Genomic DNA, 23322 nt, shown 5'->3' with positions numbered 1-23322 from the left:
ATATAGGATATGTTTTGTTTTAAATGTATATATTGTACTGGTCAGCATCATCACCGACTCATGGAATCCTTTGCTACGGCTTATGTACAGAGGACAATATATGACCAAAACGGCCTTTACGCACACCTTATGTTTATATTTTGTGTGTGTCTCGCGAGTTTACTTCTTGGATTTAGACATGGCATATCATGTACTGGAATCAATGTTAATGTATTTCGTACTTCAACAATTCGATAACAATATTACACTGAGAGAAATTTTTAGTTCCGGGTCCCGCTCAATCCTTAACTGTTTTTATTTTTTACCATGATCGAAAAATATAGTACTTGGTAAAAAATGAGAATTGGTTTCGTAGCTGTTACCAGAAAGTCTAGTATCTCTCACTATTCTTTCTCATTACGATCACTGTTGCTATATTTTCTTGTAACTGTTGGGAAAATTTAATGCTTGTGCAACAATAAATTGACGTTAAAGCCTTATTTAAATAAAAAAGTAGATTAAACCTCACAAACTGATTTTGCGTTGCAATTACCAAAAAAAAGATCGACAACAGCGCAAAATGGTTACGCGTACCTCGTTTTTCGTAATTCCAACAATATCCAGACAGTTTTTTTTAACGTTACCTGTTTGACTGAATTTTTCGAGTTACTGTAACATACGAAATTTTTCTCATCGTCAGCGTAATTTGTTACATTATGTTTAAACATCTGACTCCTTTATTGTGCTCTGAGTATAGTATAGATACGAGGGCATAATATCCGCTTCGAAACGTCCTACAGGCAGAAGCTAGCGTAACGATCATAGACCAGCGTTTCCTAGGTACTGTTTGCGTCAGTACACACCGAAGTGGAGGTTCTTCGGACCGGTCAACCATAGTCACACAATGCGTGATTGTCATCTCCCTCTGAGTAGACTCTGGACATAAACACAAAGCTTCTCTGTACATAGAAATCCGAATAAGCAAGCGAACACGGTAACGCGATTTCCAGCAAATAAATATCTTCATGTTCACTTCTATCGAACAATAATTCCTCGCAGTGAGTATTGTGCATCTTTGGTGTCGGTAGAGGTATCAGAATTGGGTAGATAGTTGGCGGCAGAAACTCCGAGGCGAATGATACAGCTCTAATTATCACAGTATCGTCGTAGCATCTCTGGAATCGGAAACGGTGAAACTGGGGGCTGATCATTAGCCAGTTGTAGTCAACCTCGTTACGGTTGCGACAATCTTCGATAGTTGAAAGTGGCAAACTTGATCGGCGGGTTGCTTTCATGCGCTTCTTTAGTCACGACTATTCCAACTCCGAGTGTATTGTAAATAAACTTATAAATAAATTTAAAAAACGAGGAGCTTAAAACTACCCTAACATTTCCTGAAAAAAAGATACACAAATCAAGGATAGGTTTTCTTAGGAACAACTTTACAATAGTAGTTTTACCATACCTGAAGAGAAATTTTTTAATAATATTTGTTTTTCTGTTTCCTAGCTGCTTTCTTTTTTTGGAGGGGGGGGGGGGGGGGAGGAGCCAGAAAAATGGCACATCATATTGTATACTCGTATAATCTAAGGAATTCGTTCATTCATTCGATTATTTGTACTTCGGATTGATCAAGTATTTAAAAAAGTGTATAACATTGAAATTATTAAATGGAACTTGTCGCTCGATATTTCTTTTATTTTTAAATAAAGTTTTCTTACGATTGGCTTAAATTTGATAATTGTGTTTCGAAGGTCTTTAGTAGACGTATGTCAATAATGGCGACTTGTTCGTTACGAAGCAAGGATCCACGCTCCTTTTTTATTTCGATGATATTCCGATCGATTATCGTCGTGATTCTATTTTATCTGTTTACACTTATTACTTACCGTTAGAACCTTCGGTACCATTTATTGTTTTCGATTTTTAATAATTCGTCAATTATATTCAAGAGTTTTAGGAATACATTACTGAATAAATAAAATTAACACATCGTGAATTAGGAGGTGTATGTGATTAGCCCTACGAGTCGATTCTAATTTTAACAAGCTGGTATACTTGAATCGTTACACGATACTCATTTATCATAAATTTCCGAGTACGTCTGCGTATGTGCGTGCATCTCGTGTGTGCTTGCCTGGAAAATTCGGGAGAATAATGCTTGAGGGCAATTTTGGGCGGACTAGGAACTGCTAACCATTCTGCTTGACGGCTCAATCGCTTCTAACTATCTCTACGAGCCAGAGCGTTGTCTAAAGGACGACTTGACATTAACCGAATTAACTCCGTGGCTCTGATATTATGTATTGTGTTCATCCGCGTTCAAGTGACATTGACGCTTCTTGCTTGCTGTTTCACGCGAGCTTAAAAACTGAATGTACACCGTCTGATCAATTCTTTTTTGAAACAGGACAAAAACGAGGATGACGATGATGACGACAGACAGTACCCGATCATTCCTCCACCTCCACCGCCGCCGAATATGGATCGTAAGTTCATTTCTCAAAAGTTTCAGTCCACGCTAACGATATTGTGATTATTTCACAACAATGCCTGAGAAGGCAAAACTCAACTTATCAACAGATTCTCAAGATTTTAGTTAATTGAAATGTTAGCATGCGAGGAACAACCTGCGATAATTTTTAGAACCTCGAAATCATTATAAATACTTTTCAGACTAGATTTCTGAACTTAATAAGTCAATATTTATTTGTGTCAACTTCAAATCTTCCAATTATTCATTTGTACAAAATGAAGATCTTGATTTCTAAAGGTGCTGATCTTTAATGTGACTTGCGAAATCTCTGAAGCAATAACTCTTATCTTCGATCAACGAAATTACCCGATCACAAATTTCTTCTAAGCTATAGGGACGTTTTTTTCCATGTGTTTCAATATCTGATACTGCAAACTTCAATTATCAAACGATCACCTTTTTCTATGTCATAGGTATTCTTTGAATGTCTTGACTCGTTATCTGAAAAATTATAAATAATGACGATTTAAGATTTGTCCAACATTGAAAAAAATTGTTATTTGATGGTTAATCAAGATACGAAATTTATACCATTTGAGATTCAGCTTCATTGAAACTGTTTCTTCTCACATCACTCGCAAACATCATTACTCAAATTTACAAAATCCTCCAACTGTGCCTCTGAAAATCACGATCGCATTGGAATCCCCTTTAATTAGCCGTTCTCGATTCACAATTTCCATCCGAAAGCTGTTGTCGAAAGACCGAGAACCATGAAAAAATGTACCGGCACAAAATTGTACGACTCCTACAGCGCATAAGATATCTTTCGTGTCATCTTCAGCTCTTTAAATCACCGTTCCTTTTCTTACCACAGCGAGGGGGCAAAAGGGGGATAAGGGAGACAAAGGGGAAAAAGGTGAGAGTGTCAGAGGTCCACCAGGACCCACGGGACCACCGGGACCTGGCTATGACGGCGAGCAGAAGGTATCAACCATTAATGGAATGAATTTAAATAGAAAATATTAATAGTGGACAACGTGAAGAAACAATTTTCTCCTTGCTAAAAAAAAAAAAAAAAAAAAAAAACTTGCTATTGTTTACCCTGCAGATTCATGCATATCTCGCTGGATCTAATGAACTCGAATTCAACAATAACGACTTGGCTGTATTGCGAACTCCAGAGCTTAAGCTTTTATTACGACTGTGAATAAAATAAGAGTGCATGAATTTTACGGGCTTATTTTCCAGGGAATTGTTGGCCCTCAAGGTGAACCTGGAGAGAAGGGAGAGCCTGGCACGTGTTCGTGTAACACAACTGCCCTCATGTCGTCCTTCACAATGCCAAAAATGATGCAGGGGCAAAAGGGTGAGACGGGTGCGTCGGGGGCAGAAGGAAAACAAGGCTTACCGGGATTGCCGGTGAGGAGAAAACTGTTAAGGATTAATGTTCCGCGTCAGGGAGGAGAGGAAGAACCGTTCGAAAAATCTCCAAAAATGTTATTTATGCCAATAATAGTCAACTCGAATGAAACTGTAACGATTTTAGTTTCATCTAAAATCCACGGAATAAAATCAGAAAAAGACACAAACACCAAGAGATTTTTCGATTTTTTTTCTTCTATTTCTTCACCTTTCCTTAAATTCGTTATTCTATGGTTACAATATAAAAGTGACACTACTCGTCGCAGGTCTAACGAACTTAGCCTGATAGTTTAAAAAAAAAAACACACACATACATAACAAATAACAAATAACACACATATGTATGAATAAAAGGATAAAACGACGAGTGAGGAGAAAATTGTCCGTAAAATAAAATTTAGACAAGAGAGGTTGTTCGATTCAGATATATAGATACATGTAGAAGACGGTGAAGATGTTAAAAATAAATTCTAAAAATTGTGATTGAAGTCTTTATATTCTCGGTCCTATATTCAGTTAAAATTTCTACCTGGCCAGGACTCACGCTTCAACTCACTGTTGTCACACGTCTTATATTCTTGAACTACGTAGATCTAATAACCCCTCTCGACCCAAATTCGTCTCTCTCTTTCTCTGTCTCTTCTCCTATTTCCACTATAAATCGTCACAAAACCAAATTGTTGTTACTTAATAGAAATAAATCTGTATAACTTCGAATTATAGACGGATATTACAATACGTTTAGAAAATATTTTATGTTTAGAACGTTTAAGATTAACAAACTCTGGTGTCTTTTATACAATTCTGATATTTTAGGCCTATTTTATTCACCGTAAATCTCTGCGAAAATTGCCTGAAATCATTTGTCTCAGAAATATTTATATTCATAGCAAATAACTAGCTGGATGAATAAAAAATCTTAACTCTTTGGTAATAGGTAAGATCGGCTGATCGTCTTTTTAGTTCTCAATAGCTCGAGATAGTTCGTTAGATGTTCGAACTAGGAGAGACCGGAAAAAATATCGTAACAACGCAAAAAATTTCGAAGTGGTGAACGATACCGAGAAAGAAACAGACGCACGTAAAAATAAATTTGTTGATAAAACTTTCTCTCATCCTCCGTGAAACTCTACAACTTTTCTCTGAAATATTCTTCGGTACAACCTATCCTATCATCCCCGAGATATTCGACTATTTCACCTGACAAAATATAGAACAACATTCGAATTGAAAACAAAAGGTCGTATACCAAATTCTAAGGAAATTAATGAAAATTCTAAAAGTTGTGGATATTTACGAATATAGAGAAGTTCCAAAAAATTCGTTTGAATCTCCGTCGAATTGTTGATTATTTTTCCGAAATTTTAATCAAATCGTCCATGTATTCCAGAATCGATAATTCTCTCCGGCTCATGTGCAAGATTTCTCAAAATATTTTTAACGATAAATTTTTTCCACACGATCGTCACGATTTCACCTTTTCGTCAGAAAAAATTAGGACTCAGGCGATGAGTTTCTTTCAGTTTTTCGTGACAACTGCTTCTTCGAATAAAACGTCTGCAGCTCTCGGATATGAATATGACTAAAAATTGTTCTCCGTTTCTTACTAAGGGCGCCGCAGGGCCTCCTGGTGAACGGGGCCAACCGGGTATGAAGGGCCCCAAAGGCGACATGGGCATAACAGGAGCTGATGGAGTGGAAGGTCCGCAAGGTCGGAAGGGAGAAGCAGGCCGAGACGGTGTTCCTGGAGAAAAGGGGGCCACAGGTCCTCCAGGTCCCCCGGGAAAGGGAGAGATTTCCGGATACGACGTAAGTAATTGATCGCCTTACTTGACACGACTTGGTTAGGGGGGGGGGGGGGGGGGTATACCGTTAAATCGGTAAAAAATAGACACTTTTTTAAACATTTTTTTTACAAGATACATGCAATGTATTTTAAATTAACTGATTACAGTATTGTAGAGTAAAATTTGAAGAATATTTTCTGAAAATTTCAGTGAAAAATATTAAAAACCAAGCCGCTGGCAACAAATCTCCGGAATAGTCTCGAAAAAAAAGTTTTTTTCTATTATAATATTTTTCCCTAAAATTTTCAGAAAATATTCTTGAAATGTTACTCTACAATACCGTAATCAGTTCATTTAAAATACATTGCCTGCATCTTGTAAAACAATGTTTAAAAAGTGTGTTTTTTTCACCCAATTAACGGTACCCCCCCTCCCCTTAATGCGTCGCGAAAATACTCCGTAACGTGAAGAGAAGTGCAACCATCATTTTTTTTTGCGTCAATAGATTGAGGGAAAATTTTGTCATTTTGACCTAGATTATGCAAAAAAAAAAAAAAAATCTGGTTTACACGTAAAGCAAAAGCTGTGAATCGATTAACGCTTAGTGACTGGTTAATTGACTGGTGTTTTATTGAAGTACGTGGTACATAAAACGTGAGGCGTTCGTTTCATTTTCCGAAACGATAAGATGAATGGTTTAAACTTCGAATGCTTGCGTCGAAAGTGCCCTGCTGATCATCATTCACTCCGAGATTAGCTCAGCCGCTGTTTGAGTATGTATTCCTGTAAGTGTTCTCTCATCTCGAACCCCATTACGGTTAGTCTAGAGACGATGTATCGACTAATTCCGAAACTTAAGATCAATAAACTTGTTCACTTCACAGATTTGCAGTAACATTTACTTTGCCGCGTGTGTAGTAGGTGTTATAGTATTGTAAATGTGATTTATTTACGAGCAACAGGTGTCAGTTGGCCGCGAGTCGAGAGTCGAACTGTCCGTGGGAATTTCTTTGGCGAATAATTCGAATTTCTACGTTCCTAATACTGCAGGTGATTTCCATCGATCGATATTCAATTCGTCGCAATTATGATTCTAATATGCGTTTTATTATTTTAAAATTCACGTAATATTCGTCGGCGATCAATTTTAGGAGAATATTGGTTGCGAGATTTAATCTTTGAAGTCGAAGAAAATATGCAGAAGCTGATAGTATATGTAATTTGTTTATTTTTATTTGTTTATTTAAGGAAAAAATACCCAACAGGGGAACCCAGGGAGGGCAAAAGTTATCACATGTAGTCCAATATTAATATTATAGTAGAATATACAATATACGTAAATGAGTTTGAATATATGTAAATAGTTTGAAGCATTAAAAGTAATTAAAAAAAAAAAAAAAAAAAACAATTGCACAACGAAACACATATGAACCAAAAGAAACGAGAGTAAACTAAGGTACACATGAAAGAATACAAGACAAGCCTGAAAAAACGTACGTGCTAAACTCAGGAATAACAGAAAAAATGAATTTAACATATTTTTAATCGTTTCCAAATCGTTTTATACAATGCAGCCTAGCTGGAAACCTAGGAGCATGTACAGGGTGAGTCATCCAATTTATACTGTGTCGTAATATTGCAATGAACACAGTGAACATTGTTGTTTATAGTGCACTGTAATTTTGCGAATGTAAATGAAACGTAAAAAAAAGAAAGAGAAAGGTTATCTATTTCATCATAGAATTTGAAAGTGTAGAAAATCGAAATAACAAAAAGCGGAGATGCGTAAACAAAGTCAAATCATATGTGAATCGTCAGAATGAGTAAAAATATGCTTACAATTAGGCACAACGTAGAATAGTCATAATTCTGACTTCTTTATACACATATTTTCTATACCTTGCCTCTCCATATTTTCACTTTTCGATATTTCGACTCGTTCTGAAAATTCATTCTACATTCTTAACCCCGTCAGAATTCGACTCGTAATATAAAGAAATTAAAAGCATTATCAAATTTGACATCTCTGATCTTATAAAACAATCTCTTCAAACGACTCAAACGATTATTTCCCAATCAGATGGAAGGAATAACGATGCGCCCCGGACTTCCCGGCCACAAAGGTGATCCTGGTACTCCAGGAGAACGTGGGCCTAAGGGGGAAACTGGGGTGGCGGGTGCGAAGGGAGTGAAAGGCGAAATGGGTCTGAAGGGTACGAAGGGTGACCACGGAAAGGACGGCTCATCAGGGCTCCAAGGATTTAAGGGAGAGCCCGGATCGCCTGGAGCACCGGGAGTTCCAGGAGCTCCAGGAGCAAACGGCACGCCAGCTGAAAAGGGAAGCAAAGGAGACGCTGGTCCCGAAGGAAAAATGGGACCTACCGGACCTCCAGGGCCTCCAGGACCCAAGTCGGAAGGTGGAATAAACGTTGGTGATATAGGTACAGTTTTATTGATATTTTTGGGCGATGAAATTGGTGTGATCAGGTCCAACATCAGCCGTTCATTCTACGGAATATAAAAAATATTTATTTAAATTAGTGGTTGATATGTGTTGCGTGGATTTACCCTTGGAAAAAAAAATGCAGAATTCAAAACGTTGAAATCTCGAGAAGGAAATTTGACGATTATCAAAGATCCTCGTGGGATTTTTATTACATCCGATGTAAGCTTGTGAAATTCAAACAAAGACCTTCGACGCGTATATATGAGAAAATATTTTTCGGAGTTCCCGAGACCCACGCGAAATCGGTGAAATTCCATCAAGCTGTGTGTAATTATGTTGAGATTTTAGTGAAATTCTTGAAATTTTCGTAAAGTTCTTTCAAAGACTTAAGGTTTTCCTATGACCTCTCTGAATTTCTCGAAAAAACATTCATTTTAATTGAAAGTCTGTCGTAGATGTATAACGTTGAACGTGATGTATGATTTTCTTGCAAAGTTAATCACAATTCTTGTTCAATCCTTGAGAAACTCTTCATATTCGACGAATCCTTCTAATAAACGTTTTGAAGTTTCATGAAATTGATAGGATCCCTATATAATCCAGGAAAGTTTGTTAAATTTCATTAAACTGTGCTAAAATCCGGCAGAAACGTATCTAATCCTTCGAGAGTATGAAAATTTTTGGCCAAAGTTTAAGTGACATTCAAGTTCATTTTAGTGAAGTTTACCAAAGATAATTAATATTTACTTGAAATCCTTGTCCAGTCATTTAAAGATCTTCGCCATCGAAAATTCAACGAAGTTTCTCGGAAATTCTTTTGCGATCTTAAAACCTTTCAACGAACATAACAACCCACCTTCAAGCTTCGATAAAAATTCTGCACAGTCCATTCGCAATTTATCTGCTATTATCTTCTAGCATTCTGTTACCCCGATGAAAATTATTCGTAATAAAATGCCACTGAATGCCGAGAGTCTTGTAATTACTAACTGAAATCCACGAGCTTTTCACGACCCTAAAAAATCTTTATAACATCTCAAAATTGTAGGTGCTCTCGAAACCTCAACTGAAATGTAACATTCCGAAAAACTGTGGAATTACAGATCCAGGTGAGAAGGGCGACAAAGGAGACAAGGGTGATCAGGGATTCAAGGGTGATTTCGGCTCGAAGGGTGAGAAGGGTGACCGAGGGGATTTGGGTCCCGCCGGTATTCCCGGGGTCAACGGAATCCAGGGTCCCCAGGGCAACAAGGGCGAACCAGGAAAAGACGGGCTGCCCGGATCCAGCGGGACTCCCGGGACGAAGGGCGAACGGGGTGAGAAAGGACCGCCAGGAGTGACGGCCATTGCGGGTCCTGGGGATTACGTGACCATCAAGGGCGAAAAGGGCGCTAGGGGAAGGAAGGGGAAACAAGGATCGCCGGGACCGGCTGGACCTCCTGGACCCGCTGGGAAAAATGGCGCGACTGGAGAAATTGGACTGCCGGGCTGGATGGTGAGTCTTGAATACTACTGCTGTTTCATACTTTTTTGTCGCCCCGAATTCTTGTTGGTACTCCTATTTTCACCAGATAACTGCATTCCGCTAGAAAATTTCAAGGACTTGATTAAATTTTGGTGATAAATTTTGTGATAATGAGAATTTTAGACCGGTTTTCTGATTTTCGGGTTTAGTCTGCAGAGTTTCAATTTGGAGATTTTGGATGATTCTTTCGTGTAGTATTTCTTTATGAAAAATTACGCTCGAAATTAGTTTTGGAAAATTCGGTGAGAATATCGGCGTATCTATCTGATAATGATTGTTACTTCCGGAAAATAGCGATTTTAATAGGAAAACATTCGTTCCTGATGAAATTTGACTTCAGTGCTTCGTAGTCTTATGATTTTTCTGTGGGAAGAGATCTGAAACGTTTGAAAATTCACAGAATTTAGGGATTCCATACAGAATTAAACTGGGTCTTTGCGAGCTTCATTGGCCATTGATGTATTTTGAGTTTCACGCTGCAAAATATTTTGAATACTGTATAACTACTCACAAAATACGTTCACATGCTTACCAAAGAATGGAAAGGTAAGTGGCTTTGATCTTTAGCTAATTCGATTTGATAACGAGTGAATAGAATGATCTTGTGTAACGCAATGGTAAGATTGTCAGGTGCTAATCCGTATAGTCCATTACGTTATAACTCTCATTTGTATCGGACCAAAGATTTCTTACGATTACTATTCGCAGCTAATCCCAGTAATCGAACATGAATCGGGATAAAATTGCGAAATTCAATAATCGTTGACAATGTGTCAACTGAAAATTCGTTTTCAACACCGGAAGAGTCCACCACTGATACGTTGTTGTAAAGTTGGACGCTGACTTCACTTTCATCCAGCAGCCGGAGATTATTTTACTCTCCCACCAGCTGAAAACTATATCTTAGGTTTTGGTATAAGAACTCTGTGCGCGCCTACCGTATTATTTGACATGTTTTAGCATGTAAACAAATTACAGCAATAGTTTGTTACAGTGATATAGTGATAATACAATTATAATGATGACCGTCAAACAATAGTAGCATTCAAACGATATTTGGTTTCACTATCGCTTTGGAGCGTTACACTTGTTCAATAAATATCAGTAAAGTTGATCTTATTTGATATTTTATCGTCCATTATCGTCAATACGTTGACGCTTTTAACATAACTTGCATGATGCGATTACTAGCCGGTTTATCTCTCATAAAATCAAGTTCGTTACTTCTACTAGGTTTTATTCGTTTTTATTTGATATTCAACGCAAGTATATACGACGATGAATAAAAAAAAAAATACTCGCATCAGCAAACGGTAGAGAAGTGCGGTAGTTGCAATATGCCAACGCCTGCTGATACAGACAATGATGATGTTCGAGTTTGGAATTAACATGCCGAAACATGGATACGCATTTCTCTAACATTACCGTGGCAATGATACATCAAACAGTCATTCGTATTGATCGGAGTATAAGTGCCAGCTTAATTATTATAGATGAAAATATGACTTATATTTCAGGTGTGCTCAACAATTCGAACAAAAAATTATGCAGGTGAGTGAAAAAATGTAAAAGACTGAAAATACGCATCTGGACGAGACCTATAACTTTGATAAACACACGTGTCGCCAGAAATTTATATTTATGAAGGTATTTGGCGAAAACAATTTTTTTGTTCTGAAAAAATGTTTCAGAAGTTGTAAAAATCGATTTAAAAATTTGAAAGTTCTTTTGTCAGGAACTTTTTGTAACATTCTTCACAAATAAGGGCATGGAATTTGCGGTCGGGCAATTCTTTCGAAACAAAATTCATAGAAATTGTCTGAATATCTTAGTTAGTTTTCGGCGGGTAAGTGGGCCCAGGTGGGCGTGAGAGAGTAGGAGGATTCTGCTCTATCGACTCTACCTAACGGGCTCGCACCGACATTCGTAGCAGCCAAAGTAGTGTCGGTATGAAAGCTTGAGATTGAGTCGGTACAAAGTGAGTACGTAAGACTACGTGTCGACTGCGACTTAGGAATGTCGATCAGCTCGATCATCCCCGCGAGAAGAAGCGAAACCGCGTCCACTGCCAACCACACCGAACTATCTCCGAACTCCTCCAGCCACCGTCAACCACCTCCGATCACCTCCTACGACCTCCTACTACCTCCAAACACCTCCTACCATCTCTGTCCACCTCCTACCACCCTCAACCACCTTCTACCACCCTCAACCACCTCCTACCACCCCCAAACACCTCCTACCAGCTCCAACCACCTCCTATCATTTCCGAACACCTCCAGCCATCCCCTAACAACCCCTGCCACCTCCTACCATTTCCGAACACCCCCAACCACCCTTTAACACCTCCTACCAGCGCCTACCACCTCCTACCATTTCCGAACATCTCCAACCACTTCCGACCATCTTCAAACACCATCGTCCTCCTCGTCCACCTCGTCCCACTCCTACTCCTCGTCATCCTTGTCGTCCTTATCCTCCTCGACCTCCTCCAATCACCGCCAGCCACCTCCAAACACCTCCTACATTGACTAAAGAATATAAAGACAATTGCCCCTAATAAGCTTCGGTGTGACAATCGTCGTGCGCTTGCGCTCCCTGGGATGTATCCAACAATAGAGTGGAGAACTTATTGCAGAACATCAGAGAGTTGCCGATTTCGACATGATGCTGGCTGCATTCACCTTCCGAGTTACACAGTCTTCGCAATGGTAAGCTCAAGCCAGCAATTAGCCTGTGTGTACTTACCAACTTGCCGGCGATACAAGCAATTATTGACACGCGCTCGATGTATTCCATAACATTAATATTCATAATTATTCCAACAACCTTTCATTTGCTCTCTCGATCTCGAATTTTCATAGGCATAGAATCGAAACGCTGTTTTAGCTCGTCGCAAGTGAAGCTTCTGCGTTGGGTGGAGGAGCAGAATTGTTTTTCGAAAAGTATTCCGATGGAAAAAAATTCAGAGTAACTGTGATACATCACGGATGCGCTATTTTGAACGAGATGTAATGGATGCTTCGTATATGAGACAGTATTTAACGCTGCGTAGTGGTTTAAAGACCTGGAAAGGTGATAGGGAGAGAAAGAACGACGCTTCTTAACACTTCGAGTGTATTTTAACACACATTTGAAAGATACGAGCGAAATTTTTCATCATCCAACTGTCGCAGAACGGCAGCGTTATTAGCCGACCCGTTCACTGAAGAATATATCTGCAGTCAACGGCTGACCATCGAAGGGACTGGTCGCTTGAGTCTGGAATCGGCAGGAGAGATAAAGTGTGTATTTCTTGTATGAAACGTGAAAACTAAAATCATTATACATCATATCATATCAACATACATCATACATCATACATCATACATCGTACATCGTACATCATACATCATACATCATCATACGTAGTATTACAGTTCGAAACCAAAGTTTGAATTTTCGGATGTTCGGAAAGTGACGTCACCAATCTAAAATCGGCTAGCCGAGTTCCTCAGTCGGGTAACAACCGCGCAGTAGAGCGGACGGATGAGAGTCGCGCTCCGCAAACTTCGAGTACCGGGTTCTCAACCTCTCGGATCCCGCGCTTCGGGCCGCTACGTATTTCGAGTACCGGGTTCTCAACCTCACGGATCCTGCGCTTCGGGTCCGCTATGCGGTGAAGCTCGACTTCCAGGATAAGCGCTCCGTGGTTCCTGGTTCATGTTCACAATAAATAATTTCAATTCGTTTTTCGCGCAAGCCGAAATTCAGTAGCTGTCAGTCCGCTAATAAAATTTCTCGACTTCCAGGATAAGCGCTCCGTGGTTCCTGGTTCATGTTTACAATGAATTATTTCAATTCGTTTTTCGCGCAAGCCGAAATTCAGTAGCTGTCAGTCCGCTAATAAAATTTCCCGACTTCCAGGATAAGCGCTCCGTGGTTCCTGGTTCATGTTTACAATAAATTATTTCAATTCGTTTTTCGCGCAAGCCGAAATTCAGTAGCTGCCAGTCCGCTAATAAAATTTCTCGACTTCCAGGATAAGCGCTCCGTGGTTCCTGGTTCATGTTTACAATGAATCATTTCAATTCGTTTTTCGCGCAAGCCGAAATTCAGTAGCTGCCAGTCCGCTAATAAAATTTCTCGACTTCCAGGATAAGCGCTCCGTGGTTCCTGATTCATGTTTACAATAAATTATTTGAATTCGATTTTCGCGCAAGCCGAAATTCAGTAGCTGTCAGTCCGCTAATAAAATTTCTCGACTTCCAGGACAAGCGCTCCGTGGTTCCTGATTCATGTTTACAATAAATTATTTGAATTCGATTTTCGCGCAAGCCGAAATTCAGTAGCTGTCAGTCCGCTAATAAAATTTCTCGACTTCCAGGACAAGCGCTTCGTAGTTCCTGGTTCATGTTTACAATAAATTATTTGAATTCGATTTTCGCGCAAGCCGAAATTCAGTAGCTGTCAGTCCGCTAATAAAATTTCTCGACTTCCAGGACAAGCGCTCCGTAGTTCCTGGTTCATGTTTACAATAAATTATTTGAATTCGTTTTTCGCGCAAGCCGAAATTCAGTAGCTGTCAGTCTGCTAATAAAATTTCTCGACTTCCGGGATAAGCTCTCCGTGGTTCCTGGTTCATGTTTACAATAAATTATTTCAATTCCTTTTTCGCGCAAGCCGAAATTCAACAGCTGTCAGTCCGCTAATAAAATTTCTCGACTTCCAGGATAAGCGCTCCGTGGTTTCTGGTTCACGTTTACAATAAATTATTTCAATTCGTTTTTCGCGCAAGCCGAAATTCAGTAGCTGTCAGTCCGCTAATAAAATTTCTCGACTTCCAGGATAAGCGCTCCGTGGTTCCTGGTTCACGTTTACAATAAATTATTTCAATTCGTTTTTCGCGCAAGCCGAAATTCAGTAGCTGTCAGTCCGCTAATAAAATTTCTCGACTTCCAGGATAAGCGCTCCGTGGTTCCTGGTTCACGTTTACAATAAATTATTTCAATTCGTTTTTCGCGCAAGCCGAAATTCAGTAGCTGTCAGTCCGCTAATAAAATTTCTATAACTTTATAATCTTCTCATAATCTTTTTGGTAAAATATGTCGATAAAAAAATTATATCAAACCTTACACATTATTTTTGATTTGTTCTCATGCTGAAAATATTTATTAGTATTCGAGGTATAACTCGAGGTGGTTGGCGGTGGTTGCGGGTAATCTCGGTGATTCAGGAGGAGGAGGACGAGGATTTGTGCTGGGTGAGTAAAACACTTTTATAACATTTGATGGCAATTGTAATTATATTTGATCTGAAATATTACAAACTTGTCGCGTTTACAATAAATTATTTCAATTCATCTTTCGTGCAAGCACATATTCAGTAGCTATGAATAATCTTGTACAATTTATTATATTATTAATTAATTAATTAATATTCTTATAATATTTAATGGCAATTGTAATTATATTTCATCTGAAATATCACAAACTTGTCACGTTTACAATAAATTATTTCAATTCATCTTTCGTGCAAGCACATATTCGGTAGCTATGAATAATCTTGTACAATTCATTATATTATTAATTAATTGATTAATTACATTAATCCTTACACAATATTTTTGATGTGTTCCTATACTAAAAATATTCATTACCATTCCAGGTATAACCCGAGGTGGCCGGCGGTGGACGAGGAGGAGGACGAGCTGGACGAGGAGGAGGACGAGGTGGACGAGGAGGAGGCGGGGTGGGTCGTGGGAGAGGACCTGTCCTCTCCTCAGAGGAGGGGAGGGGAAGGGAAGGGAAGGGAAGGGGTGGGAAGGGTTGGGGTGGGGAGGGAGAGGGAAGGGGCGGGAGGGAGGGAGGGAGGGAGGGAGAGGGAAGGGGCGGGAGGGAGGGAGGGAGGGAGGGCGGGCGCGGGGTGGGGGGGGGGGTGTACTGCTCTATTAACTCTAACGGGCTCGCATCGACATCCGTCCTCCACTCTCTCTCTCCCTCCCGCCCTCCCTCCCGCCCCCTCCCCTCTCCCTCCCTTCCTCCCTCCCTCCCTCCCTCCCTCCCAGCCCCTCCCCGCCGCCCTCCCCGCCCCTCCCCACCCCTTCCCATCCCTCCCTTCCCTTCCCTTCCCTTCCCCTCCCCTCCTCTGAGGAGAGGAGAGGTCCTCTCCCACGACCCACCCCGCCTCCTCCTCGTCCAGCTCGTCCTCCTCCTCGTCCAGCTCGTCCTCCTCCTCGTCCACCTCCGGCCACCTCGGGTTATACCTGGAATAGTGATGAATATTTTTAGTATAGGAACACATCAAAAATATTGTGTAAGGATTAATGTAATTAATCAATTAATTAATAATATAATGAATTGTACAAGATTATTCATAGCTACCGAATATGTGCTTGCACGAAAGATGAATTGAAATAATTTATTGTAAACGCGACAAGTTTGTAATATTTCAGATGAAATATAATTACAATTGCCATCAAATGTTATAAAAGTGTTTTACTCACCCAGCACAAATCCTCGTCCTCCTCCTCCTGAATCACCGAGATTACCCGCAACCACCGCCAACCACCTCGAGTTATACCTTGAATACTAATAAATATTTTCAGCATGAGAACAAATCAAAAATAATGTGTAAGGTTTAATATAATTTTTTTATCGACATATTTTACCAAAAAGATTATGAGAAGATTAAAAAGTTATAGAAATTTTATTAGCGGACTGACAGCTACTGAATTTCGGCTTGCGCGAAAAACGAATTGAAATAATTTATTGTAAACATGAACCAGGAACCACGGAGCGCTTATCCTGGAAGTCGAGAAATTTTATTAGCGGACTGACAGCTACTGAATTTCGGCTTGCGCGAAAAACGAATTGAAATAATTTATTGTAAACATGAACCAGGAACCACGGAGCGCTTATCCAGGAAGTCGAGAAATTTTGTTAGCGGACTGACAGCTACTGAATTTCGGCTTGCGCGAAAAACGAATTGAAATAATTTATTGTAAACATGAACCAGGAACCACGGAGCGCTTATCCTGGAAGTCGAGAAATTTTATTAGCGGACTGACAGCTACTGAATTTCGGCTTGCGCGAAAAACGAATTGAAATAATTTATTGTAAACATGAACCAGGAACCACGGAGCGCTTATCCTGGAAGTCGAGAAATTTTGTTAGCGGACTGACAGCTACTGAATTTCGGCTTGCGCGAAAAACGAATTGAAATAATTTATTGTAAACATGAACCAGGAACCACGGAGCGCTTATCCTGGAAGTCGAGAAATTTTATCAGCGGACTGACAGCTACTGAATTTCGGCTTGCGCGAAAAACGAATTGAAATAATTTATTGTAAACATGAACCAGGAACCACGGAGCGCTTATCCTGGAAGTCGAGAAATTTTGTTAGCGGACTGACAGCTACTGAATTTCGGCTTGCGCGAAAAACGAATTGAAATAATTTATTGTAAACATGAACCAGGAACCACGGAGCGCTTATCCTGGAAGTCGAGAAATTTTATTAGCGGACTGACAGCTACTGAATTTTGGCTTGCGCGAAAAACGAATTGAAATAATTTATTGTAAACATGAACCAGGAACCACGGAGCTTATCCTGGAAGTCGAGAAATTTTATTAGCGGACTGACAGCTACTGAATTTCGGCTTGCGCGAAAAACGAATTGAAATAATTTATTGTAAACATGAACCAGGAACCACGGAGCGCTTATCCTGGAAGTCGAGAAATTTTGTTAGCGGACTGACAGCTACTGAATTTCGGCTTGCGCGAAAAACGAATTGAAATAATTTATTGTAAACATGAATCAGGAACCACGGAGCGCTTATCCTGGAAGTCGAGAAATTTTATTAGCGGACTGACAGCTACTGAATTTCGGCTTGCGCGAAAAACGAATTGAAATAATTTATTGTAAACATGAACCAGGAACCACGGAGCGCTTATCCTGGAAGTCGAGAAATTTTATTAGCGGACTGACAGCTACTGAATTTCGGCTTGCGCGAAAAACGAATTGAAATAATTTATTGTAAACATGAACCAGGAACCACGGAGCGCTTATCCTGGAAGTCGAGAAATTTTGTTAGCGGACTGACAGCTACTGAATTTCGGCTTGCGCGAAAAACGAATTGAAATAATTTATTGTAAACATGAACCAGGAACCACGGAGCGCTTATCCTGGAAGTCGAGAAATTTTATTAGCGGACTGACAGCTACTGAATTTCGGCTTGCGCGAAAAACGAATTGAAATAATTTATTGTAAACATGAACCAGGAACCACGGAGCGCTTATCCTGGAAGTCGAGAAATTTTGTTAGCGGACTGACAGCTACTGAATTTCGGCTTGCGCGAAAAACGAATTGAAATAATTTATTGTAAACATGAACCAGGAACCACGGAGCGCTTATCCTGGAAGTCGAGAAATTTTATTAGCGGACTGACAGCTACTGAATTTCGGCTTGCGCGAAAAACGAATTGAAATAATTTATTGTAAACATGAATCAGGAACCACGGAGCGCTTATCCTGGAAGTCGAGAAATTTTATTAGCGGACTGACAGCTACTGAATTTCGGCTTGCGCGAAAAACGAATTGAAATAATTTATTGTAAACATGAACCAGGAACCACGGAGCGCTTATCCTGGATGTCGAGAAATTTTATTAGCGGACTGACAGCTACTGAATTTCGGCTTGCGCGAAAAACGAATTGAAATAATTTATTGTAAACATGAACCAGGAACCACGGAGCGCTTATCCTGGAAGTCGAGAAATTTTATTAGCGGACTGACAGCTACTGAATTTCGGCTTGCGCGAAAAACGAATTGAAATAATTTATTGTAAACATGAATCAGGAACCACGGAGCGCTTATCCTGGAAGTCGAGAAATTTTATTAGCGGACTGACAGCTACTGAATTTCGGCTTGCGCGAAAAACGAATTGAAATAATTTATTGTAAACATGAACCAGAAACCACGGAGCGCTTATCCTGGAAGTCGAGAAATTTTATTAGCGGACTGACAGCTACTGAATTTCGGCTTGCGCGAAAAACGAATTGAAATAATTTATTGTAAACATGAACCAGGAACCACGGAGCGCTTATCCTGGAAGTCGAGAAATTTTGTTAGCGGACTGACAGCTACTGAATTTCGGCTTGCGCGAAAAACGAATTGAAATAATTTATTGTAAACATGAACCAGGAACCACGGAGCGCTTATCCTGGAAGTCGAGAAATTTTATTAGCGGACTGACAGCTACTGAATTTCGGCTTGCGCGAAAAACGAATTGAAATAATTTATTGTAAACATGAACCAGGAACCACGGAGCGCTTATCCTGGAAGTCGAGAAATTTTATTAGCGGACTGACAGCTACTGAATTTCGGCTTGCGCGAAAAACGAATTGAAATAATTTATTGTAAACATGAACCAGGAACCACGGAGCGCTTATCCTGGATGTCGAGAAATTTTATTAGCGGACTGACAGCTACTGAATTTCGGCTTGCGCGAAAAACGAATTGAAATAATTTATTGTAAACATGAACCAGGAACCACGGAGCGCTTATCCTGGAAGTCGAGAAATTTTATTAGCGGACTGACAGCTACTGAATTTCGGCTTGCGCGAAAAACGAATTGAAATAATTTATTGTAAACATGAATCAGGATCCACGGAGCGCTTATCCTGGAAGTCGAGAAATTTTATTAGCGGACTGGCAGCTACTGAATTTCGGCTTGCGCGAAAAACGAATTGAAATAATTTATTGTAAACATAAACCAGGAACCACGGAGCGCTTATCCTGGAAGTCGAGAAATTTTATTAGCGGACTGACAGCTACTGAATTTCGGCTTGCGCGAAAAACGAATTGAAATAATTTATTGTAAACGTAAACCAGGAACCACGGAGCGCTTATCCTGGAAGTCGAGCTTCACCGCATAGCGGACCCGAAGCGCAGGACCCGTGAGGTTGAGAACCCGGTACTCGAAATACGTAGCGGCCCGAAGCGCGGGATCCGAGAGGTTGAGAACCCGGTACTCGAAATTTGCGGAGCGCGACTCTCATCCGTCCGCTCTACTGCGCGGTTGTTACCCGACTGAGGAACTCGGCTAGCCGATTTTAGATTGGTGACGTCACTTTCCGAACATCTGAAAATTCAAACTTTGGTTTCGAACTGTAATACTACGTATGATGATGTATGATGTATGATGTACGATGTACGATGTATGATGTATGATGTATGATGTATGATGATATGATATGATGTATAATGATTTTAGTTTTCACGTTTCGTACAAGAAATACACACTTTATCTCTCCTGCCGATTCCAGACTCAAGCGACCAGTCCCTTCGATGGTCAGCCGTTGACTGCAGATATATTCTTCAGTGAACGGGTCGGCTAATAACGCTGCCGTTCTGCGACAGTTGGATGATGAAAAATTTCGCTCGTATCTTTCAAATGTGTGTTAAAATACACTCGAAGTGTTAAGAAGCGTCGTTCTTTCTCTCCCTATCACCTTTCTAGGTCTTTAAACCACTACGCAGCGTTAAATACTGTCTCATATACGAAGCATCCATTTCATCTCGTTCAAAATTAGCGCATCCGTGATGTATCACAGTTACTCTGAATCTTTTTCCATACGAACACTTCTCGAAAAATAATTCTGCTTCTCTACCCAACGTACATACTTCACTTGCGAATAGCTAAAACAGCGTTTCGATTCTATGCCCACGAAAATTCAAGATCGAGAGAGCAAATGAAAAGTTGTTGGAATAAGTATGAATATGAATGTTATGGAATAATCGAGCGCGTGTCGAATAGAACCCTGTTTAGAAATGAATAATTCTTCTATTTTTATGTTATAGACGTATTATTGTAGGTAATCTAGTTTGTCCAATAGAAAATTATCAAATTTGTATTATCACGTATTCATTGTAAATGGATCATATATCTTAATATCGTAGTATACATATATACTTTTAGGTCTCTGCATTATTATTACATCTGATTTATTATCATTCATGATCTATTATTATTCATGAACAATGTATACATTCGTCTCTCGGGTACCTATACTTTAGTTAAATCACTGTTTTGCTCCGAATCTTGGAAGAAATTCATTCTCATTAATAATTCCTTGTATCGCCGACAAGTCCTTAAGTACACACAGGCTAAGTATTGGATTGGACTCACCATTGGGAAGACAGCGTTGCTCGGAAGGTGAATGCAGCCAGCATTATGTCGAAATCGGTAACTCTCTGATGTTCTGCAATAAGCTCTAAACTCTATTGTTGGAACATCTCAAGGGGCGCAAGCGCACGACGATTTTCGGTTATCACACCAAAGCCCATAAGGGCAACTGTTTTGATATTCTTCAGTCAACGCCCACGGAAATCCCGTACCAACAAATCGATTATGCATACAATTGGAAACGTATGTTCACAAGGATATACTAACACTATAAAACAATGTAAAAATAATCGATAACTTCGAAATACTACACCTCAATATCAGAAATTCAAATAAACATGCCGACGAACTATTAGTCCTTCTAACAGAACTTGTTCTAGACCTCAACGTCATCGTCCTCACTAAGACATGGAACGATGGCAACATTGATCTGAGAGAGTTCTAATTATGCGAAAATTAACATTCAGTTTTCGATAAAATTTGGCAATTCAATAGATTTATGTAATCCAATCACCAGATTAAAACTAGATGACAGATATACCATGTTCTAGTTCTCTCCGTCATTCAATATGGCACCATGGCTTGGGGCAGTGCTTTTAAAACACATCTACACCCTTTAACCAACTACAGAAAGCACTGATTAAAGCCGCGTCACATCTAGACAGCAGATACTCGTTGGGCAAACATTTCCAAGACTACAAAATTCCTGTTATACACCAATAGTATCTAAAGGACATTACAGTAAGATTCCATGAAAAATCGGATAACATCAATAAACAAATAATTATGCACCGGCACACAAGAAGAGGTGGTGTTGTACTTTCCTCTCTGCTTTCTCGCATGCAAGGGCAATAACTGTATTCCAACTAACGGTGTAATACAGTATTTCTGTAATTTGTTTATATTTTGAAACATTTCAAGCAATACGCACAGAGCGCACAAAGTTCTTATACCAAATTCTAAGATATATTTTTTAGCTGGTGGGAGAGTAAAATAATCTCTGGCTACTGGATGAAAGTGAAGTCAACATTCAATTTTACAGCAACGTATCAGTGATGGACTTTTCAGATGTTGCAAACGAATTGTCAGTTGGCAGGTTGTCGACCATTATTCAATTTCGCAATTGTGTCCCATTTCATGTTCGATTACTGGGATTAGCTGCGACTAGTTATCGTAAGAAATCTTTAATCTCACACAGTTGAGAGTTATAACGGAATGAACTATATCGTTCTGCGCCTGAAGTTCTTATTATTGCGTTACACTAACAGTACTTGGCCTTTATGGTACACACACATAAAACTAGTTTGAAGCCAATGGAAATTTCTTTAAATGCGGTTCCCTTGTGTCTCCAATTTCGTCAAATAATCATGGTCTTTGACGACTAAACTGTCCATTTTGATGATAAATTACGTGGAGATATAACAAAGATGAACAAAAAATGTCTTCTTTACTTTTACGGAAAAAATCTCATCTTCTATCCATCACAGAATATCAGTTATCATCCTCGCTATTTGAATCCAACAGGGTCGGCCTGGTCCAGCAGGAATTCCCGGTAATCCAGGTGGGACGGGATCCAAGGGTGATAAGGGCGAACCAGGCGCTCCGAGTCCTTACGGACTTTCCGTTGGGGTGAGTACTTATAATGTGAATTTGATTGATGCGATGAACCGATTTATTCCCACAAGACTCGACTCGACACTCGTTTAGATCACCCAGGAATTTTTGAAATAATTTATGCAATAATTCAACAACCAGGGATTGATCATTCTTTGGTCGGACGTAACTACATCAAAACTGTTGACTTTACGTCTACAAAATGATAAATAAAATAAAAGACGTTACGTATGAGAAATAAATTTGTGTCACTTCAAATGACTTCACGCAACCTTGAGTGCACTCAAAGCACTTCGATTCATTCCACACACAAACCTACGTGCATCAGTTAGTTAAATCTTTAAAGTGCACGTGGACTTTTGGAGTCTCTTCAATGGTTAGAAATCATACCAAGCCTTTCAGCATCCTCTAATATCCGTTAAAATCTTCGGAAGTTCAAGTGGTTTTGAATCGTCTTTTTCAGTCCGTTTCGTGTCACTTTCATCTCTCTTCTACAGGATAAACTGTATTCATTTCACACTCGTGATTATAAATCCCTTCCAAGCTCTAACCACAATTGAACTACAACGAAAATAGGTCAAAGGGGACAAAGGAGATGCCGGAACACCCGGGACTCCTGGTCAGCCAGGTCGGGATGGTCAGCGCGGTCCTTCAGGACCACCTGGTCCCGCAGGTCCGCCGTCGCTAGGAAAATACATTCCAGTTCCTGGGCCACCAGGACCTCCGGGTCCCCCAGGTTCACCCGGATTATCTTTCATCGGCCAGAAGGGAGAACCTGGCATCAGGCGAGGTCATATCTTTATGGACCGGGGAGACAGCCGTTACGGATCTAGACAAGGTATACTTACAACATTCTGTGGAGTGTCTCATTTTTTAAGGAAGTTTTTTTTGTTCAGTTCCAATTCAT

At 39.8% G+C, this 23322-nt stretch overlaps 1 protein-coding gene and 1 long non-coding RNA gene across 2 annotated transcripts in view; one reads left to right on the top strand and one right to left on the bottom strand.

Annotated features, from left to right (window-relative positions):
* LOC124175034 (collagen alpha-1(IX) chain) overlaps nt 1–23322 on the top strand; it is a 149199-nt gene that overhangs the window by 119853 nt on the left and 6024 nt on the right. The window contains exons 7-16 of the mRNA XM_046554844.1: nt 2390–2468; nt 3333–3442; nt 3707–3877; nt 5492–5689; nt 7242–7271; nt 7748–8108; nt 9217–9608; nt 10176–10184; nt 22326–22430; nt 22992–23253. Of these exons, the coding sequence (XP_046410800.1) occupies nt 2390–2468; nt 3333–3442; nt 3707–3877; nt 5492–5689; nt 7242–7271; nt 7748–8108; nt 9217–9608; nt 10176–10184; nt 22326–22430; nt 22992–23253 (1717 nt within the window). The remainder of the gene's footprint in view (nt 1–2389; nt 2469–3332; nt 3443–3706; nt 3878–5491; nt 5690–7241; nt 7272–7747; nt 8109–9216; nt 9609–10175; nt 10185–22325; nt 22431–22991; nt 23254–23322) is intronic.
* LOC124175037 lies at nt 510–23141 on the bottom strand. The gene is made up of 3 exons (XR_006869064.1): nt 23131–23141; nt 9974–9980; nt 510–668 (listed from the first exon to the last, which is right to left on the bottom strand). It is a non-coding gene; the product is annotated as an uncharacterized LOC124175037 (long non-coding RNA).

Source organism: Neodiprion fabricii, chromosome 2, assembly GCF_021155785.1.
Source record: "Neodiprion fabricii isolate iyNeoFabr1 chromosome 2, iyNeoFabr1.1, whole genome shotgun sequence".
NCBI lineage: Eukaryota > Metazoa > Arthropoda > Insecta > Hymenoptera > Diprionidae > Neodiprion > Neodiprion fabricii.
The sequence above is the reverse complement of the archived record's forward strand: the minus strand, read 5'-3'. Positions and strand labels throughout refer to the sequence as shown.